The following is a 27,755-nucleotide window of genomic DNA, read 5'->3' as shown; positions in this document are numbered from 1 at the left end:
GCATCAAACCTCGCCTTTCATAAACAAATGATACCTCTTTCAATATATGAATTGGTCATACTTTAATATCCATTTCAAATAAATGTCACTTTTTGAATAAAATGTTTTACTTTGATACCTCTGGAAATATTGATAACTTATCTGGAATACGTGTTTGTGTGGGGTGTATGCGAAAATGATTGTTTGTAAAAAAAAAAAAAAAAAAAAAATTACCAAACTATGTGTCTCATTTTCCCACAATTTATTTCAGTCATCATATTAGAGAGAACATATAAACATGTTAAACGTTTTTTGATATCAGAACTCCAGTGAACATGTTATACCCCACATGGTCATGCAGATGTCGTCCCCTATCGCGTTGCCTTGTCCAAACAGAATCTCCCCTCTTTAGAAATAGTACAACAGTCTGTGAACTCTGATCAAAGCCAGAGTCATTGGCAAAAATGGCCGATATTCTTCTTCCGTTTTTGACTATTTCAATGTGAATAAGGGTTTTTCTTCCGGCCATAATGGAACAGGAAAACAAGTACAGTCCTTTTCTAGGCGCTGTGAAGTGACCAGTCCACTTGTTGTATCCGTTTCCATAATTAGTAATCACTCGGTCGTATTTTACGGCCTGTCCGTTTCCAAGGTAGACACTTCGGGAAAGACGGGCACTGAACCCAATGGCAGGGAGCAATTCACCTAGAAAAATACATCTAGGATCTATATCATTGTGTATAATTTCCTCTACCTCGGGGGAAAGCAGCATTCTGCTATAGTGTGGTTAACTATTAACTGACAGCTCGGTACAAGCAGCGCATGGAATATTCTCTATTGGTAGGGCACTTAAGGTTCTCAGCTATTATACACACGTATAAGTAAGAAGTAATGGTCAACCTCATAAATCCAATTAACAATGCAAAAATGGGAGCAAAACAGACACGAACACCTAGCAACACCACAACAAGCTGACAATGGAGAAGCTGATGTTGCCATAAAGTTGAATACGTATTTTCCCGTTAACGTCTACTTTAAAAATGGTAACAATCTAATAATTCCTACAAATAGAGTAGGACAAACACGGATCCTTGTATTTCCCAAAGGTGTGATAAGGTGCCTGGGAGGAGTAAGTATCCCCTGTCGACCGCCTACACGATTGATGAGCCAATATCTTGATCAGGTAAATGGAGTATTCGAGTAAAGTATCGAAGTAAAAACAGATTTTTCTTTAATTTGAAGTTTGCTGGGAAATATCGATTCGACAATGGAAATGACTATCATTAATAAATGAAGCGTCGTCGATGCATGTAATATGTCAATTTCAAGATCACAACAAAATATTTTTCCTCTCCTGTACAAGCTCTTTGATAATTTAACAGGCTGATAAAAGACGTGATTTTTCAAACACTACGTAAGTTTTGCCAATGAGGGACTACGATCTCATTTTAATATCGACTTCAGATTACTTGTGCGCAGAATCAGAATGACGTTTCAGAAACTTAGTCTTTGCAATGCTGATCACAATATATGAATATTCCACACTTCCTCTTTTAGGAAGAAGCAGGAGTTTATGATTTCAAAAGGTCCAGTTTCTAAAATCATCATCAGCAATGATACTGTAATTTGTTGACAAAAAATCATGACATTGATCATTCTATTCACTTTTGAAAAGTTTGTCACTTCAGGAAAGCGGCCGTAAAATGGCTGAAATATTGCCAAAAACGGCGTAAAGCCTCAGTCAATCAATCACTTCAGGAGAAGGTTCTTTGGAACCATAATTAATTAGCACTACCTCTTGCATGTATATTCTGGCAAACTGAAGTTTGTTCTTTGCAGCATTTAATATTTTCGTGGGTAGCAAAGATGGCTTTTTGAATATTTACTAGATCCACCAATGTATCTTCATAAGGCTTTCTGAAACCAATCTTTAAGTACAAGTTGGGTTATGGAATAAGAATGAAGTTCTTAAATACAATTGTAATAATGAGCCTTAGAAACGAAGGCGGTATTGTTGCAAGTCGTGTTGGTTGGAACCAGTAGCCAATTGAAACGTAATTATTTTATCGCTTCGCGTTAACCAAAAAAAAAAGGATAATTAGTGATACCCAATTTTGTCTTCTGACAGTTTTTATATAATTGCCTGATATGTAGCTTGTATTCAGCAATACCTGCTCGGGCCGGTAATACACTAGACGTTTGTATATAATTGTTTGATATGTAACTTGTTTCAGTATTACGTGCTGGGGCCGGTAATACCTTACATTTGGTATGTAGACATCATGGATATAATTACTGATGATGTAGCTTGTATGAGATATTGTTTGCTGCTAAGGAAGATGTGCAAGCATAGGCTTTTGTGGGGTGAGGTAATTTCAAAGTTCCATGATCTACTCAACTTGTGGGCGATGATCCCGCCTTTGCACATAATTTTGTTGATATTCCTATTGGCTACTCACATACGTGTTACCTTTGTTCTCTTAATACCGGTAAAATATGAATATTGGATAGGTGTATTTTTTATGATGTAGCAGGCCTGCCATTGAATGATTGACCAAAGTACACTTGGTATTAGTTGGTGGCATTTTTGTGATCATCTGATCTGCTATATTTTGTCCCTATTATACATGTTATATCTGTAGTCACATGATCTATTCATTTTGTCTCTATTATACATGTTGAATTTTCAACAACATTGGAATTTTCTTGTGTTTGGTAAGGAGGAGGCATAAAAAATATTAACCGTAACTTGCATTTCTTAAGAACAAAAATGTAATTACCTTTTGCAATCAAGGCACAAATCACGACTAAAGTGGTGTGCTTCATGTTCAGACGTTATTTCTGCTACACAGTGACTGCGCTCTGTATGTAACACATGAATTTCAAATTAACACAATGAGTTAACGATAGTATAAGATATACATCAGTTTTATATTGCTTTGAAATCCATAAAAATCAGTAAATACACAGGATTATTACATGTCAAGATAAGTGAAGCACATTACCATGTAAACTTTCTATGTAAAACTTATATATTTTTCAAATGGATAAAAAAGACATTCCCACCTGTCTGTTGATAATGCAAAACTAAAAACAACAAAGATAAAAATGGCCATTCTACTGCACACGCACGCAACATGAACAGATGTATCACGACTCTCACGGAAAATAGTCATTAGGCCAAGCACGTCTTTCTCTGTTTGTGTTACGCAAAAAGTGAACATGGTTGAAGCCAGCTAGGCCAATGTATACCAAACTTTGGATAAGGAAAGTAACCAAGATTTTCTGTAGACACATGTATCGCTGAATATGAATGAAGAAATGACTTTCATTGAGATTTTTATTCAAAAGAAAGATGTTTTGTTCAATGCGTGTATTTGTTTTATTCGAATTAATTTGGGAAACGATAATCCACGGGGACGTTAATCACATAAATGATATATTTCTTCCTTATCACATTATACACATAAAACCCTTACAAAGATACATTACTGGATCCAGTAACTGCTCTATTAAACCCCTATCTTTGTTCCTCACGAAAAATATTAACAGTTGTGAAGTAGAAACTTCAAACTTACTGTGCGACTACATATGCCAGAATTGATGTTAATCAAATGTGGATTCTAAAAAAAATCTAAAGAACGTTTAGCAAACTTCAAATCGCAAAACTCCTCCAAAATCAATAACATCAAAATCTATGACTTTTCAACACTATGTAAAACCAATTTTGATACACCAGATGCACCAGATGCGGATTTTGACAAATAATGTATCTTCAGTGATGCTCAACGGAATTGTTTGAAATCCGAAACAACGATGAAGTTTTAGAGCTATTATAGACAAAAACAGTGTGCCAAAAAAGTGGAGTCAAATTCGTCTAAGCATAAAAGCTATGCGTGAGGGAGATAATCCTTAATTTTGAAATGAATTTCTAAATTTTGTAACAGCATATAAATATACATCCCTATTTTCAAGCTAGTAACGAAGTACTTACCTACTGGGCTGTAGAAACCCTCGGGGACTAACAGTCCACCAGAAGAGGCCTCGACCCAGGGGTCATAATGTAAAACTTATACGGTACCAATTTTGATGCACCAGATGCGCATTCCGACAAATAATGTCTCTTCAGTGATGATCAACCGAATTGTTTGAAATATACGATCATTTATTCACGATAAGTTAAAGACTAGACTTTTTGACATCATAGACATTATGATTGAAATATTCTAACAGTTTTTAATAATGTAGATAATATTTCCTATATAAAACTCCAAGTACATATAAGCATTTTCAGCAAACATATCGATATTATGCAGTCCAGAAGTAGACAACAGATATATACAAATTACACTATTCATTATAACTTCATGTTAGATCAATAAACGTGTGTATTATGCACGACACGCTCGTCACTTACACATATTGAATGCAGACAAATATGTATCTAGGGTTAATGTAACCGACTGGAGATGTACACTTGCCAAACAAAAAACGTTTTGGAAACATGTAACCACCGTACGACAATATTCTAAATGACCACATTCATAATTAGAATGTCTGTATTGAGAGTGAATAACAATGATCTAATGGACTGTGTCAACCATAAGGTTGATATCTCAACACACTGAACAGCCTTTTCCAAGCAACCAGTGATCTGAATCATGACCACCGACCTTGTGACTCGAAAACCAATTGGGGTCCTTTACTCCTAAGGAGGCATCAGTGTATCAAGTTTGATGTTTGTCAACCAAAGGGTTCTCACGATAATGAGCGAACAATTTGACCATAGACGTTGTGGCCTTAAAATCAATAGGGTTTATCTACTGCTAAGCATATACCAAAGTTTTAAGTTTGGTGTCTTTTAAACAAAGGGTTCCCCAAACTGTTTTCAAGTTTGATGTCTCTCAAGCAAGAGGTTTCCGAAGTTGCTGAATAGACAATAGCAAATATCCAGAGTAGTTTGACCTTTGATGTAGTGATCTCAAAATCAATAGGGTTTATATATTCCTTATTTAGAACCAGTATGCTAAACTTGTTTACTGTCATGCAAAGGTTTATCGATAAATTGAGCAGAAAATATCTGACAGTGTCCATATTCACCCTTAACATCGTGACCTCAAAATCATTAGAGTAAATCAGTATACCAAGTTTGATATATGTCAGTTAAACGGTTCTCAAGATTTTGATAGGGCAATCGTATTCCCAGTTTGATCTTAGTGTTGTCTATATATTGTTGTATATATGAATGGCAACATAGAAAAAAATAAAAAGAATTTATCATTCACATCAGGTAAGACTGAAACACATTTCCGGGGATGGTGGACTGGACCTGGGTGTGGTTATTAGTCTACATCTAGACACCGTACTAGCCTGTCGACAAGAACCTGACACCTTGGATAAGAAGAAACAATACAAAGCAAAAATAAACATTCAAAAATCAATTACACAGATTGATGAATAAATGAAATACATGATAAATGAATTAAATAAATAAAGCAAATGATTACTAAGTACAGTAATTATCAGCCGGTTCTTGGTGTTTCAATCGCATATTGCAGCTAAAAATTTCGACTGCACTCTGATATTAGATAAATAAAAACGGTTAACTTTAATCGTACTTCTTTTTCTTGTAGCAATATTTATTATATTAATTTATTCAAAACCTATTTCTAGCAATTTTGAGCATGAAATGATTTTGACATTGTTTTAATTTTCTCAAATTTAAACCCGAGGAAAGCTACTGCATATCACATATTCATTTTTGAGAGAGAACAGATACACATCTCTTTTGTCATATTCAAATTGCCCCAGTCTGTAAAACTGCTGTTGATTTCAAATACCCGTACTATCTTACCTCTATTATGGTTAAAGCACCTTGGAATTTGCCTAGATTATACCGACAACAAATATACATTTAGGGCAAACTGACAATTTAACTGTATCACAAACGGGATGATTTCAGCTTCTCCATCGTCAACTTCCCATATTGATGTAGCAATATTCCATTATCACCTGCATATGGTGTTTATATCTCTCAACTTATTCGATACGCAAGAGCTTGTTCTGCGTATAGTCTGTTTTTATATCGAAGCAAGCTACTGACAAACAAATTGATGGTGCAGGGGTTTCCACAGTCTCGATTGAAGTCAGCATTTCGCAAATTCTATAATCGTTATAGCGATCTAGTTCGTCCATACAACCTATCATTAGGTCAAATGCTCTCTGACATGTTTCATACCGATTATTAGGCCGTTCATGGCTACGAATACCTACATTTACCTGATCAGGATATAGGGCTTACGGCGGATGTGACCGGTCGACAGGGAATGCTTACTCCTCCTAGGCACTTGATCCCATATCTGGTGTGTCCAGAGGTCCGTGTTTGCCCAACTATCTATTTTATATTGCTTATAGGGGTTATGAGATTGATTACTGTTCGTTATCTTCACCTTTCATATTCAAGTGATACACATGTCGTTCTTTGCATTTTCATTCTGACATTTCTAAAGCAAATTATATAATTACAATAGTTTTGAATAACGAAATGTGAACAAACAGGTGTAAGAAGACAAATTATTCCCATAAATAGAAGAAGAATCACGAGAGCAGATATATTACATTACGTCTCTGGAGACTTTCAAGGGTGTTCAATATACTTTGAGGGTTATAGCTACGAGTTTACCGACGTTAGCCCTACCCAGTAGTTTTAATATTATTACATGTATTTTGGTTAATGCAATTTTTGGTATATTTTACTTGTGGACGGCCACATCAAAGACATTTCAACATATTAGCTCAAATTTCCAGCAACGCCCGCCTGTTCCAGATTCCCTAGCGAAAGGACTTGAACGTTTCGCACGGTCTATAACCCTCTAAGGGCATAGGTAAAACGGTCTGCACGTTTCTCTGGGCGTCGCGTGATCATTTACGGAACGATTTTTGCAGCAGTAATGAGATAGACCACTGTTAGTTATCTTCACCTTTTACAGAACGATGAATGGGTTGCACGGAACAGTGAACGTTTTGCACAGAATGTTGGACAGTGTGCACGGCTTTGGAGGTGCAGTAGCACGCTTCGGGGTCAGCAACCTGCATGTAACCATTATCATATTATTATTTGAAAAAAAAAAATCTGCTATACCAAAAACTTGGAACAATATGTGTTCCATTCGCCAGTAAATTACTTCTATCATAAGATTAGCTACACGTTCAACAATCTCCGTACCAACTGCTAATGTTAGATATGAAATGGTTCTAATTTCTAAAAGAGAAATTTCATAGTTTTGCAGCTCCTTGATTAAAATACTTTAATACATATGTTGATGATTAACCTTTAGTAAAACAGCAGTTTGTGTGTATCTTAAAGGATACGGTGTCTTATTATTTTGAAGAAAATCTTGTAGGTAGGTAAGGTTCATGTATTATATGTTAAAAACTCTAAAACATTCTAACGGCATCGTTCTGACGCTTCAGGGTTTTAAAAAATGGTAATTTAAATTTTCAAGAAGAAACCCGTGCGATTTCTTTATAATCGTACGAAAGGCAAAACCCTTATCCGATATTTCCCATTTCCTGTTTCTCTATCACCACACAAACGTCAAACCAGTAGACAGGTGTGGACATTTAACATGATAAAAGTGTGATAACATTGCTAACTTTCGTATTTTACTTTTAGGACGTTTAGCTGTTGGGGTGCTTTTTTATAGATATTTGAGAAATGGCTGCTGAACTGAAATTCGAATTCTATATCAACACCAAAAAGACTAATTTCATTTTCTGGAGAAATAGTACTGTTATCTATTTCACAACCGATTATCTCTTCTATTGCTTTTCCAAAGTATTTACCAGTGCGTTAGTGTCGTTTCTTGAGTTTAAAAGATTATTGTCATCAGCATAAATGTAAAGGTCACAATCGCTGACAAATTTGAAAAATAAAGATAGCAGGACCAAGAGTAGAACCTTGTGGAAAACCTTTGTGTAATTCTAAAAAAAAATCACTACAAACATTTCACAGTTTGACACATTGTTTCCGTTTACTTTGTAAGACTGGTGGCTTCTCTCGTAATACCATTTAATTTTGTCAGAAAAAATATCATGTGAAATTCAATTAAAAGTTTTTGATAGATTCATCAAAATTGCTGTGGTGTATTTTTACGATCGAAAGCTAATTTCCAATCGCCAGCTGTTTTAGTGTTATCTTTTAACATCCGTATACTGGTCTAAAATCTGATAACATACCGTTAAAATGGAAATTGAAAAACCCAAGTAATGATGTTCATAGCTCTAGCTTTCAACCCTCTCCGACAATATAGGTGATATACTGACAGGTCTATAATTTTTATTTAGATAATTCAGTAAATCCTTTGATTTAGCTATTCACTCTATTCTTATTTGAACATTCATCTGCTGTGGTTTTATTGGGATTACATTAAATTCATGTGAATCATATCTACGTTTTTTAACCCAGAGTATTCAATTATGTTCATCTACATCTTAATTCTCACATTATTAATTCTCACATTATAATCAGTGTGTGACAAACACTATTCATGTGAGACAACCATATGAGATTTTTCTGGCTCACTTCATTACCAGTTTGAGACCGACATTACCCTTGTGAGAAATTTCTTGCTCACATTATCACCAGTGTGAGACCAATATTACCCATGTGAGATCACTATCACCGGTATCGGACAACTCGCCCCCAAGACAACTCGCCCTCAAGACAACTCACCCCTAAGACAACCCGCCCTCAAGACAACTCGCCCCCTCTCTTGAGATAATTTGCTCCTTCATATCATACATGTTTACAATTATTATTTTTGGTCTAAATCCAAGAGGTGTATTAGCAAAAATTAATGAATTTCTTATAGATAGTATATACATCACAGACAATAAGACGTGTTTACATTTATGCAAGACGAAAGATTTTAGTGAAAATCCAGTGTTTGTGTTCAGTAAATTCATCATCACTTTTATATACATGTAAAATATATAATCTCAGCGGAAACAAGTTAGCGTTTGGTACAGGGAGAGTATTAGTTTGGTCTACAGCTGACGTAGTATAATTATCAATAATATGCGTCTGTTGTTAAATCTAATTGTTTGATTTCCCCCAAGCTGTTATAAATTTACTTCAAACGTTATGAGTTACTCATCATTAGAGTTCTTTACACTTTGAAATCGCCGCGTAAAAAGAATCACACCGCGTAAAAAGAATCAGTAAAGCAAAGCCGTTATAAAATTTCTAAAATGGGACTTTTATTATTTTTCAACAGGTATTAGTTGAGAAATGCATTAAAAGATAATTACATGTATCAGAATATTCATGCTTCACCTTTACACTTATGGATACTATATCGATAAAAAAAAACACCCACACCCTCAAAATTTTCTCAGTATTAGAGACATTTAATCAATTACCTGAAGATCAGTAAATATAATTTTCCTTGCCAATTGATTTATGAAAAATATAACTTTTTCTGAATTGCAATAATTAAATATGTGTATAATTCTATTAGAAATTACCATTCAGTTAAAGTATGAAAGAAAAAGACGTATCTTTATAGGGTTAAATGTGATAATATATTTATATATAATATTGGGGCGAGTTGTCTCAAGAGAAGGGGGCGACTTGTACTGAGAGAGGGCGAGTTGTCCTAAGAGGGGGCGAGTTGTCCTGAGGGCGAGTTGTCTTGGGGGCGTGTTGTCCAGCATTCCTATCACCAATGTGAGATTGAAGCCCTTCACCGGCAATGGTGACCTCTCCATATGAGTAAACAATTCTCGAGAGTGAAGTTAAACAACATAAAATCAATTAACTACAAAAGTCATTGAGTAAACATTTACTGTAATGAGCCACCTATGAACTGTCTTTTAAGAAACCCATTTAACAGAAATAGTGATTAAATATTGAAATTCTTTATGTATAGATACATGAATGCAAGTTAGAGACAGGTTTGTGCGGCCATGGCTGATTTTCAGTCAAGGTTGTCACTGCAAGTATTTCATTATTTTAATTTCTCCAGACGTTTCGTCTCCAACGACCAGATTATGGTCAGCATCAATGCTTAGTCCTCCGTTACACGGATGTTCTATATAACGGATAAAGTTACCATCACTGTTTACAACGTGTACAATGTTATTTATATTGTCATTGATCAGTACTTGATGGTAGACATTAGCAGCAATGAATAATGGTTTAAATTCGGTGTACTTGGATTGCTTAGAAAGGTTGCCCCGATACTTAAATCTCAGTCCTCCAAACGCATTCACCACGACCACTTCCTTCCCGCCATAGTCAGCAACACATACATCTCCGTTTCCATTCTCAGTCTGGAAAAGTGCAGACTGTGATCCAGTAGAAAACAATGGCTGTCCCTTCTTGTCATACTGAATCGACTGAGTTTCCGTGGTGTCCGAGTACCGCACCACTTTACTTTGCTTTTTACCTTTAGAGCGCAAACTCACTAGCATATCCCCATTCCTTGTATGACAGATACCCCTTGGACGCCAGCTTGTGATATTCAAAAGTGTTTCTACATGTCCCTCCTTGTATACTCTGATTTTGGTATCATCTGTTGTTGAAAACACTAAGCACCCCTGGTGGTCTATTGATAAACATGTGGGACTGCCATTTGATTTAATATTTATTGAATTGTCCCCGTACTTTTCTATTTGTGTTATCGTGTTTTTATTCCCGCTCGTCCATACTCTCTCATTCCCAGCACAAAATATTTGTCTAAGTTTGCTGTGATCGCTCTGTACGGTAGCAAGGACCTTTGGATTTTCTATTAAGTGAAATACTTCACGTCTGACCTTTTGATCCTCTTCAAAAGATAAAGTTCCAAACAGATGCAAAATCTGATGTTCTCGAATTTCACTGCATAGCATAAGTGGGTATAGGTTTTCTGCTAGATTTAGGTATTTTGTCACATCTTCATATGCACCACGATAGTTAATAAAATCCATGATATTTTTGGACTGTAGAAGTTCGATGTTATTCTCTATAGCTCGTTGTACCTTACGTTCGGCATCGGATACTTTAGATTCGTTGCCGGCATTCACCGCTTCATTCTCATCTTTCTTTTCAGCAACTTCTTTCCTCATCTTTTCAGCTACATTATGAGCCAATTCTTGTATCTCTTTTTCCATTCTTGTTATATCAGCAATGACCTTATCAAATGCTTCCTCGCTTCTCGAGATTTTCTCTTTACGCGTTTGGAAATCTTCGACCTTTCCTCTGAGTTTCTGTGTATCGGACTTAATAATCTCTCTGTGTTTCTGTACGATTTCTTCTATTTCCGTGACGTCATGCTCCTTATGCAAGCTTATGGCGCATTTTATGCATACGGGAACTTTACAGCCATGACAGTAAGTCTCACATTTGCTCTCGTGAGATTTACACTCTGGATACAGGAAATTTTCTTTTTTATTCTTAAACTCCACCACTTCGTGTTTCTTAGTTTTATCTGACATATGTGTGAGAACACAGTTCCCACACATATTTGTAATACAGGGATTGCAGTGGAACACTACCGGATTCTCACAAAGGTCACATCGTATCACATCCTGTTCTTGACCGGTCGCCATTGTATTTTCTAAGCAAAAACTGAAATAAGAAATTTTGCTATATTAGTTAACAAAGCAATCAATCAATCGTAATCTTTTGGCATCCTAACAACATCAGATTATGGGTCTTATCTCTGACCTGAACACCAAGACATATAGAGCAAAAAAAAAAGTCCACGGTATATATCAAATATTCCATGTCAATTTCATATTTCGTGTATATCTACTTGTATAAACAAGTGAAGAAAATCAACAGTGATCGATCTCATAATCTCTTTAAGATACAAAACTACGAGATATTAGAGACCGTTGAAACCCCTACAACATTTTCTCTATCAGAATAGACAGAGAATCCGTATCCAGGTGATAACGAAATGTTGCTACAGGAATATGGATTGAAGTTGGCGATACCCATTTTGATTACGGATTACTCCGTTTATCTGATCAAAATACATGGCTCAAAGCGGATGGGACCGGCAATAAGGAGTGCTGACTCCTCTTCAACACCCGATCTTACATCTGGTGTATCCAGGAATCCGTGTTTGCCATTATCTTGATGTGGTATCTTCATGGGATTGATGAGATTAATCACTGTTCGTTAAATATGTTCATTTATATGTAATATACATTTTATATTCACGTGCCATTTTAATATAAAATTTGAACAGGCGGCTGCACAGTGCGGTATGGACACAGAAAGCTGCATAATACTGCACGTGACAATTAAACAGTACAGTTATTCTCCTAACCACGGGTTATTTTTTGTCGTGTCATGGATATATATACTAATGTCAATACCTTTTGGATCGCCCTTAAACACGGTCACGCCATAAAACATATGGTTTACGGTAGGACCGTTGAGACGAGGAAAGACCCATAACATCTCGTAACATGATTTTAGGCATGTGATCCGCCTATTCATTCAAAACGAGTGATATAACGCGATTGATGTAAACAGTGCCTTGTCGTGTCATATTAGCTACGTTTTCTATTCTTTCAAACCAGGCAATCATCCAGAGCAAAAGGCATGATGTTATGAGAAACTTTTCTCTGGAATTTAAAATTTTCTGTGATCCTTTTCAATTTATCTATTTTGTTTCTCTACAGAGTTGTCTAAAAAGTATATGTCAGAGATGGCACTTTATTTCCTGAGGCATCACGGGTAATACTCATAGTTCTCAGTTGATGCATTCGGCAAACGTCGGTAGATTCCGGTACCTTTGATTTAACCTCGGATGTATGACGGTAATTGATATTTAGCTACGCCTAACATTTGTAATGCGGTCGTTTTTGTTTTTTTTTACTCTCCCGGAAATACTGCCACTTTTTGTAAGTAGTGATCAAAATAGCTTTTTTAAATGAAATTATCGGATTTGCCTTCTATTTGGATATAAAACATAATTCTCAAAGAATAACAGTTACAAACATTGAGAGTGTTATATGATGGAAAGGATTATATTTCGTGGGAGTTAGAAATAGTTCTTGTGGATCAGTAACGTCAAAAATGGTGTTATACGTCACTGGTATACGTAATATGGCGGAAAACATACATCCGAGGTTAGGTGGAATCGGTATGTGATCCGGGTGCAACTGATAAAGAGCAGACCATGTGACTCAAATGTATAGTCAAATGTATAGTCATTAGAGCGATCTTCGCTAGCTGAAACACCCATTAAAACCGATAGGGTCTAAACTAAAATGATTCATAAAACGTTAATGATTCAAAATCAATGTCACGAACCTAAATAAGTGTGTTGTTATAAATAAGATTGTTTAAAACATTTTTAAAAATGTTTAGTGCAACATTTGATTCTCCATTTTAGCCTTTACCTAACCCAAGGATCCATAATGTGAAGGAAAGTATAAATTAAAACACCTGGAGAATGTCTATATATTAAATGTAGGAATTGAAATTAACCCAGTGATTGTAAAATCCTTTGGCGTAAGTTAGCTAAAACCGACAATAGAATTGCACTGCTGGAAATATCTAGAGTGATTTAAATCAAATATTAGACATGTGGGGGATTCATTTCAAACCAATGTCCGCGTTACGGGTAGGAAATAAAAGATTAGATCCTGCGGGTGTCAGACGAGCCGATGTGTACATCTTTTTACTGATAAGCTAAATATAGCGAACAAATAAAAGCTCTCCATGATGAGAATGCGCACCCTATGTACGTCTACATACATCTAGATACATTTCACCAGTCTATGTATACATTCAGAAAATATTCTTACCAGTATTGTTTTCATAACATCTGCTAGACTTAACATCCATGATATTTAAACTTGAGAGTAACTGATACAGTTTGGGTCACGAGGTGACATTGTCACGTTACATACACCAGGGGTGGATACAGGATCTTATGTGACGAGGGGAGGATACAACGCCGGAATTTACAGGGTTCTATTCATTACACTGATACATAAAATGTTGTTGACGTACAACTAAACATGATCAAGTATGTTACATCTGAGTTACTTGCATGCATTTTCTTTTTCCCATGCAATACTTTTATCTTTAACCCGAAAACTAAATTTATAGATATGATAAATGATGATGTCTTTCAAGCACAATTCACGTTATATGCATCCGTGAACTTTGAATTTATTATTGATCGTTGAAGGTGTTGAATATCACAATAGAAAATTCTAATCTTTAACACAATGATTAAATATTTCAGCATTCGTACATTATCAAGAAATTTAGATTAGAGTTTGCTATATGTTATACACTTAATTCTTCCCTTTTGTTCACCCATTTGATCATATTATATGAACATATATGAATGGATGGTTGATATGAACATTGAAAACTAAACTAAAACTAATAAATGTCACCTTTAACAAAAACTATCCATAAAAACATTTTTTATTCTAGTCCTGAACATTTTAGGACTTTACGAATCATTTTATTATCAATGTCATTGGCGGATGTAGAGTGGTTTGCGTTGACCTCTACCCCTCCCAATTCTTTTTAGATATGTTTGAGAAAAAAATGTCATTTTGCTATTTAGAGTCTTCCACTTCCCTTTATTGGACAAAATACAGATGCAATGCAGAGGCTGATTTGGATGGAAGCCCCCTCCCCCACCTCCTGGGTGCTTAAAAACAGTTTAAACAGAAAAAAGTATACACAGAAGGGCATATGATTACAGTCAATCGTTGTTATTTATTGATTTCAGTTATATATAAATTATAACTAGAACAACCATTAAAGTAGTCTTGTAAAGCTTAATAACTATGAGGTTCCTAGACTCGGTCAGTCCCTCCCCCGCTTTAAACAAATTCTAAATCCGCCACTCATTCAGGTCTTACATGTCCGTATGTTTACAACGCCGACTACGTGTATGTATTCCCCCACTCCATGAATGCCACGAGAAACTTCTGAATATGTTTTGTTAAAGCCTCATTCGTAATGAGCGCTCACGTATTCATTTATAAATGGAATTTTATCGGTAACCTTGTTTGGTTCCATGCTGGATACAAATGTGGGCATGTAGCTTGGATCCGCAGGTGCCTGTGGACATGGTCAGATATTCGCCACCTTGAGTTACATCTCCATAAAGCATGTATATGACAGTCTTAATTTAATAACTCGTTTTAAGCGCAAAGATGTCATCGTTTTGCACATTTGATTTGTATGTCAGATCGACTTCATACTAAACAAAGTCTATTTTTGAGATATATTACAGGTGCACATTAATTACGTTTATTAATACATACGTGTAGCATGACGAGCGAATGAAGAGAAATTGCCATAATAAGTGCTATGAATATTTTTTTCTTTCATAAACTAAGGTTAGGAAGTGATGTCCACTGGCAAGTGTGCACCGAATTTTGCGCTTAAGAGACATTCGTCAATGTGGGGCTGCAATCTCATCTGTCATATGGGAATTCGTATGTGATTCAGCATTGAATTATAAATATACAGACTTGTAGCACCGTTTTCAAAGAGAGGGACAGCCAGCTGGAACTTTGGTGACTGTATGATATGCTAAAAAATATGGGCACATCAATGAACATAAAATCGGCGCTTTCTGCCATACTTCAAATCTTTCATCCCCGGTGGTGGAGGCTGATTTTAGTTGTTTTCGCTACATGAGTTAATGAACGCAGAGCCAAGAAACATAATCATTTTACCTTGTATAAAAACAAACGGAATATCTAAACTGTCAAAAAGTGCTGCTATATGGATAATGTCGTACTAAAAGTAAAAAACTTGACATATTTGCTTAAGTTAATAAAAACGTTCAAGTGATGAGAGGTGAAGAAAACGAACAGTAATAATAAATCTCATAACTCCTATAGACAATACAAAATAGAGAGTTTGGCAAATACGGACCCATGGATATACGAGAGGTGGGATCAAGTGTCTAGTGGGACTAAACATCCCTGTCCGCCGGCCACACCCGCCGTCATCCATATAGCTGGATCAGGTTAACAGAATTATCCGTAGTCACAATCAGTGTTCCAAGAACGGCTCAACAATCGGTATGAAACACTTCAGGCACAATTTGACCTCTTGATAGGATGTATTGGCAAACTAGATCGTTTTAACGACCATATAATTCCCGAAATACTGACTTAAAATGAGACTGTTGAAATCCATGCACCATCACCCAAACTCCTGTGCATCGAATCAGTTGAGAGATATAAACACTTTACGCATTTTCAACTTCTTTAGAACCACTTAGCCTAATTTGAACCAAACTCAGTATAGAGCATCATTAAATAAAACATTCAAATTGATGAAATAAAGGAACTTATCTCTTGCTAAGGGGAAATAATGGGAAAAGGAAAGGTTAAGATAGCGAACAGTGATCAATCTCGTCATTCTTATCAGCAATACAAAATAGCGAGTTGGGTAAACACCGACCCCTGGAAATACCAGAGGTGGGACCAGGTGCCTAGGAGGATTAATCATCCACTGTCGACCGGTCACACACGTCATGAGCCTTATATCTTAATCAGGTAGACGGAATTATCGGTAGTCAAAATCAATGTGTCACGAGCGGCCTAACAATCAGTATGAAACAAGCTAGAGAGCATTTGACCCAGTGATGTGTTGAATCGGCAAACTAGATTGTTATAACTACCATATAATTTGCGAAATGCTAACTTTAATTGAGACTGTTAATACCTCCAGATTCATTAACTTGTTTGTCAGTAGGTTGCCTCTATTTAAAAACTAACCATACGCTGAACAAGTGTATCGATTCAGTTGAGAGATATAAACACCAGATGTAGAAAGACAACTCTTGTAGAATTTTAGTGGTGTGAATGAACAATGGAAAGAGTTGTATTTCCTGGTAGTGTTCAGACTATGCTACTTGCTGATATTCCGAATAGCAAAAAAGAGAACCAGCAGGCAGTTTTTTAATAAAGGTCACCTGCACAAACATATTGACAACCAAGCAAAGAATGCGTTAAGTAATTAATTACATTGATTATAACATATTACCTTAAAGAAATTGTATCAGGAGCAATTTTCATGTAAATATGATAATGTATTTCATCATTTCTATCGATTTCCATATGACATAAAAACAAAATGGAAAAGAAGAGGCCTATATCTTGATAATAACACTTTAAAAACATCAAATCACTATTTGTAAGTTTAAGATATTTTGTGTGATTTTCGATATATCGTTTGATTATATTATTATTATTATTTACAGTATTTATATAGCGCATCATATATTATAAAATTACTCTAAACGCCTTACATTAAAATAACAATGAACTACAATTAAAAATTGAACATATCTAAAACAGTGTAAAAAAAAACAACATTCGTTTCATTAAAAGAATATGAATTCTAGCATTGGCTTACACAAAACCGTGATCAAACTACAGAAAATACATACAAAAAGGTTTCATAAAAAAGAATATTAATACTGTCACTGGAAATGGCTTACATAAAATCGTGATAAGCAAGTCTGAAGAAGTAAGTTTTTAAATTTTTCTTGAAAAATTCGAAAGAATTTTCGTAGCGGATGTAACTTGGAACGTTATTCCAGAGTGTGGCGGTTGCTTTGTCAAACCTTCTGTCGTCATACGTTTTGGTCTTAACTCTTGGTGTTTGAATAAGCATGGCGTTTTCGGATCGTACAGACCTTGATGGATTGTATGGACTGACCAGTTCTTCAAGGTAGACAGGTGCAAGACCGTGGAGAGCTTTAAATGTGTACATTAACAGTTTCTACTGAACCCTGAAATGTACTGGAAGCCAATGGAGGTTCACTAAAACTGGTGTTATGTGCTCATTTTTCTTAGTTCTGGTAATCAGCCGTGCTGCTGAATTCTGCACACGCTGTAACTTTGACACTATGTCAGAATCAACACCATAGAAGCGTTCTAAGTCGCTCACGTAAATTACCAAATCAAATCTGCAACGGAAAAGATTTGAGGTGTTTGAATTATTTGAACATAAATTCACTAATGTTTGTCCACTTTCTATGAGGGTGATGATTTGTTTCGCACTATTATTTGCATATTTGTTAAGAACTTTACCAATCTATGAAAGCAAAGCCTGTTTAAATTTGATAACGTAGATTACACCATTTCACAACTTAGATTACATCAATATCGCATATTCTACTTCAAAGATCTCACAGTTTTTTTATTGGAGGTGTGGGAGCTGTCTTCAAACACTCGTTGTGGACCTGGGATAAAACCCTCTAAAAGTATATAATTCTACCAAAATAAGACATATATTGTTTCGGGAATTTTTCTATAAAACGTATGCTAATAGCGACACATACATACCAGGTGTAAAGGATAATAAACTTAGTATCACAACTGTATTAAACATGCGCTTTTCAAGATCATGAGTGTTTGTATATAATAGATGATGATACATGTCTGTTTCGTCTGTATCAGCGATGATTTTTGCAATACACGAAGTCGGCATATATGAAGTGGCTACGTGAATGGGGAAAATTCCGTCACACCTGCATAAAACCAAGTAGAGATAGGTAGATGGATAGATAGAGAGATCCCGAAATTTCCTCTCTGTAAACTAAATAGTGCTGTAATTTATATTTACATTGTATATGATTCTATTTTCTTTCATGAAAGAAGAAAACATAACCGTTAATCCCATCTCCTGAAGTAAATATTGACATAACTAACCAAAACAATTTTTGAATTTGTTTAAACAAGAGATAACACATTGAAAGTGTAAGGCCCACAGTCAACCTCCTCATGTTCACAATATACTTTTATATCAGAAAACAGGCCGATCTTTACCTACTACTGCAGTGAGGGGTAACGTACACTGCACACGATAAAACACAAAGGCGCGTGTAGTGACGCAAAGTCGACCCGATCTTAAAAGAACAAACTCTATCCGTACGATACTATTTAGACTTGCTCAAGTATAAATGCTGTTTTAATTACTTTATCATTTCGTCCAAATTTTACTGTGTTTCAGAAATCTATATATCCGCTCTCTACTATACTTAGATGTCACCATGTTTGGCATTATCAAAAAGTATTAAAGAGAGCACTGGTTATCAAACATGGCGACCTGTGCCAGTCTAGATGTTATCAAGATTTTGGAGGTTTAAATAGCTTTTGTATTGGATATACGAGTATGCCGAATACTGTTCTATATTGAAAATTATCAGACTGTTTGAGACTTGTTAATGCCGAAAACAGTCTGATAATGTTTCATGTAGAATTAAAACATTGCCATTCAAATGTCCAAGACTTACATGGAAGAATCCAATAATAACATCAAAGTATTGTTCCAGTAATGAGAATCGCTAGAATTAACTTGTAATGATGTTGTGTGGATATACAAGTTTTGATCGTACTGTCATTTAATTTTACATGTTGCACGCTTTTGCATTGGTTGAAAAATTATTGGTAAATCGTTTTCAACGAAAAGAAACATAAATGACCGGAATTACTTTCTACTGGAATGTTAGGAATTCCTCTGGATGAAAGGTGAAGATAACGAACAGTGATCAATCTCATAACTCCTACAAGCAATATAAATAGATAATTGGGCAAACACGGACCCCTGGACACACCAGAGGTGGGATCAGGTGCCTTAGGATTAAGCATCCCCTGTTGACCGGTCACACCCGCCGTGAGCCCTATATCCTGATAAAGTAAGTCTGATAAATAGATATGAAATTGTTACTTAATAAAACAAGACTCGGAGAAGTTGTTTTAAAATGTTCGTTTGAGATTTCGCGATTTCATTTACGAGTCAAAAGTATGCCTTTACAATCTTTACAAGTACAGAATTGTTCATGTTCAATTACAGCATTTAAATTTACCCAGTTACTATCAATAGAGCACCCACCAATCACTGGTTTATTTAAGGTTTAGATTGATAAATTATCTAATTAACAAATATATTCACCTGTTGACGTCATGTTGTACATTGCGGTTCTGATTACAATGTAGATACCGAAGCAAATTATAACAGAACAGCAATTACTCAATGCTTAGGTCTACCCCATGGAGTCTATCTTTTTAGAAATATTAAATTCAAGCGACTAACATTTAAATGGCTCGAGGTGTTGTATGCACTTCATCGTTTTTGTATTGTCCTATTTATCTTGGACGAGAGAATTGATAGCTAAAGTATTAGGTGTTGACTGTTGTTTGAATCACATTCCTGCAGGGTAAAGAAGTCGGTAAAGTTTCTAAAGTCATTTAGCCCAAAATATTGATGATTTCACTTGGAGCTCAAACCTTGTCATTCAAATAAGGAACAGATTAGCAAACCCAAAATCCGCTCAGTTTGATCAGCAAAATGATTTGTGTCATATGACGAGAGCTTGAAGTTGGCATAAAATAGCAAAAATTCCAATTTCAACGAAAATATCAATAAATTCAGGTGGTTTTCCTTTCAAAAAACATACAGCGCATGCGTCGAGCAAATTCATATTCAAGTATGTTTTTCATCTTAAAATAATTCACAATATATATCTTTTTCATTTTGCTCGACAAATGCGCACATCTTTCCCTGAGGAATAATCTGTATGACATTTGACAATTTTGAGGCTTATTTTGAAAAAAAAAGGCGGGAAATGTCTTATTCATGACGTCATAATGCTATCGAATTAGGAATATCATTCTGATTTTGTTGACATAGTATACCTGGCATATATTTTACTTTCTTAAAACGCTGATTAAGGTTAATTCCAGACACATTTTATAGAGAGAAAATTGTTGGGCCTTTTTATGTATACAATCGTACATTGTTCTTTGTCTCGAGTCGGATACGATCAAAAGTCGGACGATTATGATATTACTCTTAAATGTGTCGCTTTGTTAGAAGTAAAGGTATCGAACTTTGGTATAGGGTATCCAAGTTCACTGAAGTAAAAACAATAAACGAAATAATATAAAATTACGCTCTGTATTATAATATATCCAAACATTATCAGTCTACATTACTACCAAAATTACTCCCGAAATTCCTTGTAGGACCCTATGCGTTTTGTGTGTGTCTGGGTTTTTTTTTCTCTCGGTGCTTGGAATGCAGAACGTATCTCATAGAACGTAATACAAACTTTAGATGGTGAAAAGATTTTACTGGGTTCTTTGGGAAAAATATTTGTGTTCCTTCCCTTTTCATATCACGACAAGAAGTTGATCCTACACCTAACAATTGAACATATATCCTTCAAAACCATAGTGGAAAAACTCATTTGATTAGATATTACCACACTGTGTAGCATACAGTAGCTAAGTACTTCATTCCTAGCATGAAAATACGGATGTATATTTAATCGCTGGGGTAAAATTTAGAAATTCATTTCAAAATTAAGGATTATCTCCCTCATGCATAGCTCTTATCCTTAGACGTATTTGACTCCAGTTTTTTTTGGTTTTTTTTTTTTTTTTTTTTGGTTTTTTTTTTTATTTTTGGCACTCTGTCCCTAAATTAACTTTTACAAGTTTATTCTTATTTCGGATTTCAAAAATTCCGGTTGAGCATCACTGAAGAGACATAATTTTTCCGAAATACGTATCTGGTGCATGAAAATTGGTACCGTATAAGTTTTACATACAACAATGGAAAAATTCCTTGAAATGGCATCTTCTTTATACACTTTGTCAAACTGATCAGCAAGCATCATCATGTACTGAACATTCAAATTCAAACAATTATGCTCGGGTTCAGGGTCACAGGAGGACATATCATGTTCTAGCAATAACGTATGTGAGTGATCTCCCCACGAACCTGATTTTTAGTTGTTAACGAATACATCAAAGTAAAAGTTATGTCAAGTTCTAACCAGAGTATCAGGTAAATTGGGTAGAATGTTCTCATTCATTGCTTAAAATGTTAAGCAACAAAACACTTAAATTAAACGTGGAACTATTTCCTCAGATGCAGGAAAGGATTTAATGTATACATATAATATGTTATGAATATTTTCATTCTAGTTATACAGTCTCATGTTATGATTTTTCTCTTCTGTAGACAATTTCATTATGAAAACATAATATAACGGAAAAAGTGCACACCATTGTATTATGCTTTTACATACAAGGTCTACAAATATCTATGTAATAATTCAGATTGTATAAAATGAGACCCAATCGTATTAGGTAATTAAAAATGACCTCCACATACTGTAGTGGATATTAGGAGCCTCGGGTTTGAGTTCGGGTTCAGTCAAACCATCGATATTCGTTTGGATAATTCAGTCGTTAGATTACGTGACACAGGATTCTCGGATCTGGTTCCCGGTCCAGTCAAACCATGGGTATTAGTCAGGATAGTTCAATGTTCAGGCAATTAAAAAGCATAAGTACTCTATGCAAATCATAAAACAAACTTCGTAAAAATAAGAAAACACTGAGTTGTGGCGTCTTAACAACAGAAAACCACTACGGTACAAGTAAAACTATAACCACACAGGTAGCATATCCCTCGATCATTAAGCATATGGAAAAATAACCTCAAAGACAATACTCGTGTCTTCCGAGATCACTCAGCAGGGAATTGTAACGTCTGCATCCGTACGTTCTGATCAACACCCAAAATCTGTATACCTGGCCAAACTAAGGAAACACTCTGCACCTTTTCTACTACTAATATAGACAAAGTGACCAGAGAAGTGAAAATAGTCGATCGCTTTACACTAATAGTTAACAAATAACGACAACACGTAAGAAACTATTCGATAAATATATTATACAAAAATATCTAAAATTGTCACAAGATTGTAACACTCAGTTTAACTATAAGGTGAAGATAACGAACAGTGATCAATCTCATAACTCCTACAAGCAATACAAAATAGATAGTTGGGCAAACACGGACCCCTGGACACACCAGAGGTGGGATCAGGTGCCTAGGAGGAGTAAGCATCCCCTGTTGACCGGTCACACCCGCCGTGAGCCCCATATCCTGATCAGGTAAACGGAGTTATCCGCAGTCAAAATCAGTGTGCCAAGAACGGCTTAACAATCAGTATGAAACACGTCAGACAGCATTTGACCCAATGCGAGGTTGTATTGACGAACTAGATCGTTATAACGACCATAGAATTTGCGAAATGCTGACTTCAATCGAGACTGTTGAAATCCCTGTACCATCAACTTGTTTGTCAGTAGCTTACCTCGATTTAAAAACTGACTATACCCAGAACAAGCTATGTAATTAATACTATTGGTATGTGTAATTAACGCTGTCTTGATATGTGTGATTAACACTGTGTTTGAAGATATTGGATTTTCTTCACTTTAGCAATGTGATAGTCAGCCACAAAGAGGTTGTCCCTGGTGTCCACACTTAAACCCCATGGGGTGCTTAAATGGTCAGTGTTCCGAATATATCGGAGGAGGTGTCCGTCCTGATCTAGGATGTGGATACAACCATTATCCCAATCTGCTGTTAGGATGTGACTCTGGCTGTCTGTAGTGATGCCGACTGGATCAAATGATTCCGTGGTAATAGAGGGATGACCAGTGTATCTAAATCGGAGTTTTCCTGACTGATTGACCACCACTACTGCACTAGCTTCACGGTCAGCGACACAAATATCCAGGTTCTTGTTCTCACTGATGTATTGATAGTTATTATAATAACCATGTGAATAGAGAGGACGACCCTGATCATCAAACTGAATGCTTTGTGTCTCTGTGGAACCTGAGTAACGCACAACTTTCGATTGTGTTCTATCATCACTGTCCATGGTAACCAGGAGATCATCAGACGAGGTACAACAGATATTGCGGGGTCTCCACCCTTGTAGTGTGATCATGGTCTGTATATGTTTATTCTTCACTAGATTTACAGTTTTACTCTTATAGTCAGTATAAACAAGATCTCCATTCCGTGTCACTGTTATGTCCTCTGGCCTGTTCCCTGACTCAGTTTGTATTGAAGTCAGTAGTTTACTCCGGAGGTTGAAGAGTTTCATGGTGTTGGTATCCCCGCGTGTCCAGACTTGATCTTCGCTGATACAGCTAACACTGAATAATCCTTGTTTATACCCAGTGTCTATGATGGCGGTGAGTCGCGGTTCATCAAGCAGTGGTTTGACTGAATGAGACGATACAGCTCCTGGTGACTTCATTGTGTCGCCATGTTCTGTGTTAATGGATAATGATGACAGAGAACCAAACATTTCATTGAGCTGATCTTTGCTTATTTTCCGTGGAGAAAAGCGTGGTAGTGTAATTCGGACTTTAAGCGGTAATGTTCTAAATTCGGAATTCCTAGATTTGTAAGTAGAGGTTAAGGAGACGTCATTTGATTTTAGGATTGATTTCAAGTCGGAAATGATCTGTTTGAGTTCAATAATTTTCTGTTTGATTTCATCTGTATTTTTATTCAGGGTAAATAGGTGTTTCTTTTTCATTTCCTGAATATCGGAAGTCTGTCGGTTGACAATGGCGGTGATCTCTTGGTGCCAGACTTCTCCTTGTTTTTCGGCAGCTGTGATCAGTTTTCCGTAAATCGTTACTAACTCGGCTTTTTCTGATTGGACATCGGACGCCATTTCTTGATATCGGGGATAAATTCTTGTTTCTAATTCTTCCAGATCTTTTTGTAAATTTTGCGTTTTTGAGCTGAATTTTTCCAAGACATTTGATATATCGTGACCTTTGTGTTTCCCCGAGGAGACACAGATAATGCAGACAGGAATCTCACAATTCTCGCAGTAAAGTTCGGATTGTCTTTTCGGGTGTTTCGGACATTTCCGATAGTTTGGGGTAGACTTCCTGTGTGAATAGGGTACGACGTTGTGCCTTACAGACGAATCTGAGAGATGCTCCCCAACACAGGTTTTGCATAAATTTAGATTACAAAGTTCACAATGACTCTGTACGAAGACACTTTCGCAGATATCACACATTAGGACTTCCTGACCACTGCGCCGGGGATGCATTTCTGACCTCGGGACCACACGAACAATTTACTGTCAATTAAAAATAGAATCTAAATTAAAGATTTTGATATCTCAAAACAAATGACAAACTAGAATTACATTACATCAAAAAACGAGGCATCCATATATCAAAGTTCCCCCTCCGATTTATATGAAATGATTTTTGAAAATGAGTACATCACACAAATTTCCATATTAATGACAGTAAAATATTAGATTGTGTGTATAAAATTGTGTCTTACCTGAAAATCCAACATAGCCTCCCCGTTACTTCAACCTAAACCTAGTCCAGAGAATTATATACCTGTGCGGCGTGTCAGCCTGTATACACTAACTGCGTGTTATCGAATGTGTAAACAACTTTACTTGTTTTCTTTCATTCACTTTTTGGTGGGTAGCTATGTCAACATTTACGTCAGAAGATATGGCAGTCAAACAATCTGGTCAACTTTGGTGACCTGAGTTTCACCAATGAAATACATCTGCTTAAACCAATTTCGGGTTATTCTTACAAAATACATTTGGTATGAAAGGGAAAATGGTTGACATTAAAGTAATTGATGCAGCTTTGGAGAAAATCTTAACACGTTTGGTTGTTTGTGCTTTGAAGAAAGAACAACGGAGATATTAAATGTCACGATTGAAGGCACAGACTGAATGGCGAATTTGCAAATCGCTGCCTTTTCAAGTTTTCATTCCGCTTATGCGCGAGATGAACCCCGGATTCAGTGCTGTGATATTAGTCTGCCGTCCTTTAGCTGCACTAATGTAGGACCAAGTGAAGAAAATATCAGCTGTGCCGGGTTTATCGGCAGCGTACAACGGTAAAGGGCTTTATGTAATCCATGATGCCGATTTTGTTCACTGATGCTAAGTCTCACATTGTATATTGTATTATGACAATAGGATACACAAGTTTCCTCAGATTATGTCGAACCCTGTAGATTGAAGGTTCAAAATAGCACACGAAAGGCGTTAGATACTTTTTCACAACAAAAATAAATAAATACATATAAAATGGAGAAAAATCTTTTATTACTAGCCATTTTACAGGGTATTCCTTAAAACAACATTGTTACAGTTTCAGGAGAAGAAAGTGACAGGCAGATACTATTTGTGGAAATAGATGTCATTTATACATCTCCAGAATCAGTGATAAGTAATGCAGTTTGGAAGGAATATATGAAAAAAAGACAACATAGTCATTGATGAATTTTATACGATTGCAGCATGGTGAATTTTCATTTACTTATTGTGAGTAAGTGTATTTCATATACAAACACTATTCCTACTAATGATTTCTCATGTTTGATAACCACCACTGCCCAGATTATTCTTTTTTATCTAAGGGCGAAGACCGAATTGGTTCAAAGAAACAAGCATTGGTGAAGTGGTTTCCGCAACTGGGAGAATAAATATCTTTATTTCCAAAAGCCAGTGTTATCGCACTGAGTGAAACATCTACAGTAAAAATTTAGAAAAGATTTTCAAAACGCGTTTGGACCAAACACAGTAGAAATTGTTACGTCTCCAAATAAAGCTAACATGAAATACTCAATATCTAAAGTATCCAGTGATCTTCAAATGGCACTGCCCTGGAGTGTAGACGGAATTCAACATTTGCAGAGTGACTTTCCCCAAAACATTAATCTACTGTTCTAGCATTAATGATGTTTCTAAATTTTACGCTTATCTCGTTAAGGAGGTGGATGGCAATAGTTTTTCTCTCATTGAAATGTTTCACTCAGAAACACCCATTGGCAAAACAAAATCAACAAATAACACAGCCTAAGTGAATAAAAATAACACCTCAACATTATTTAAGTGATTTGCACTAGTGCATTAGTGATGGTTATCGATGTAATCCTATTGCAACGGTGTAATTCTGTTCGCAATATCCGAAAATATTTTAGATTTGGTGCAAGAAATAGGGCACATTGGAAGATATGGGGAATCATCAATTGCCTTGATTTTGTTTAACACCTACCATCTGTGTACATTTGACAAATCCATGCAAAATATCCTACGTTCACTTACTTGTTGATGAATAAACATTATGAAACAGTTTTTGAGTGAATTCAATTTAAATGAACTTAAAGAGGAATTTAATAAACAAAATGCTGCGATGTGTGTCACATACTTAGTAGTTGTGGAGATTCTAAATATCTTTCCTTTGAAGGACTTTTTTTTAACACAGACAGTAATAAGGCTGAAGATTATTCTGGCAGTTCAGATAATGACTTCTTAGATGACACACTTGACTTCAATTCATGTTATGTCTGCCTTTTCAATTACTTTTCACTAAAAAAGCTTATGAGGGGTGGGTAAAAATAAGAAACCATCCAAATCAATAGTTGTGCTTTTCCTTTTCAGTGGTAATATTTGAAATATTACATGCTTGAAATGGGGCGAGATACAACAGGTCATGTCGAATAAAGGGTTGTTTTCTGTATGACAAACAGGTTGATTTCAGCTTCCCTGTCGTCAACTTCCTTTGTTTATGTAACAATATTCCATTTTCACCTGCATATGGTTTTATATCTCTCAACTGATTCGATACGCAAGAGCTTGTTCTGCGTATAGTCAGTTTTTAAATCGAGGCAAGGTACTGACAAACAAGTTAATGGTACAGGGGTTTCAACAGTCTCGATTGAACTTAACATTTCGCATTTTGTACGGTCGTTATAACGATATAGTTCATCAATACAACCTATCATTAAATCAAAAGCTTTATGACGTATTTCATACCGATTGTTAAGCCGTTCTTGGCACACTGATTTTGACTACGGATAACTCTATTTACTTGATCAGGATATAGGGCTCACGGCG

General features: G+C 35.9%; 3 protein-coding genes and 1 long non-coding RNA gene across 4 annotated transcripts; 1 reads left to right on the top strand and 3 right to left on the bottom strand.

Annotated features, from left to right (window-relative positions):
- Positions 1–218: 218 nt before the first annotated feature.
- LOC130049192 (complement C1q-like protein 4) lies at positions 219–2,841 on the bottom strand. The gene is made up of 2 exons (XM_056146448.1): positions 2,760–2,841; positions 219–684 (listed from the first exon to the last, which is right to left on the bottom strand). The coding sequence occupies exons 1-2, from the start codon at positions 2,803–2,805 to the stop codon at positions 281–283; spliced, it is 450 nt and encodes a 149-aa protein (XP_056002423.1). The 5' UTR covers positions 2,806–2,841; the 3' UTR covers positions 219–280.
- Positions 2,842–9,884: 7,043 nt separating this feature from the next.
- LOC125662206 (uncharacterized) lies at positions 9,885–13,918 on the bottom strand. Its single transcript, XM_048894386.2, has 2 exons — positions 13,789–13,918; positions 9,885–11,590 (listed from the first exon to the last, which is right to left on the bottom strand). The coding sequence occupies exon 2, from the start codon at positions 11,569–11,571 to the stop codon at positions 9,973–9,975; it is 1,599 nt and encodes a 532-aa protein (XP_048750343.2). The 5' UTR covers positions 11,572–11,590; positions 13,789–13,918; the 3' UTR covers positions 9,885–9,972.
- Positions 13,919–22,703: 8,785 nt separating this feature from the next.
- LOC130049189 (tripartite motif-containing protein 2-like) lies at positions 22,704–25,750 on the bottom strand. Its single transcript, XM_056146446.1, has 2 exons — positions 25,169–25,750; positions 22,704–24,956 (listed from the first exon to the last, which is right to left on the bottom strand). The coding sequence occupies exon 2, from the start codon at positions 24,924–24,926 to the stop codon at positions 23,238–23,240; it is 1,689 nt and encodes a 562-aa protein (XP_056002421.1). The 5' UTR covers positions 24,927–24,956; positions 25,169–25,750; the 3' UTR covers positions 22,704–23,237.
- LOC130049191 (uncharacterized) lies at positions 24,136–26,992 on the top strand. Its single transcript, XR_008797686.1, has 2 exons — positions 24,136–24,260; positions 26,008–26,992. It is a non-coding gene; the product is annotated as an uncharacterized LOC130049191 (long non-coding RNA).
- The last annotated feature ends 763 nt before the right edge of the window (positions 26,993–27,755 follow it).

The sequence above is a fragment of the Ostrea edulis genome, chromosome 8, assembly GCF_947568905.1.
Source record: "Ostrea edulis chromosome 8, xbOstEdul1.1, whole genome shotgun sequence".
NCBI lineage: Eukaryota > Metazoa > Mollusca > Bivalvia > Ostreida > Ostreidae > Ostrea > Ostrea edulis.
This window is presented reverse-complemented; position numbering and strand designations above follow the sequence as displayed.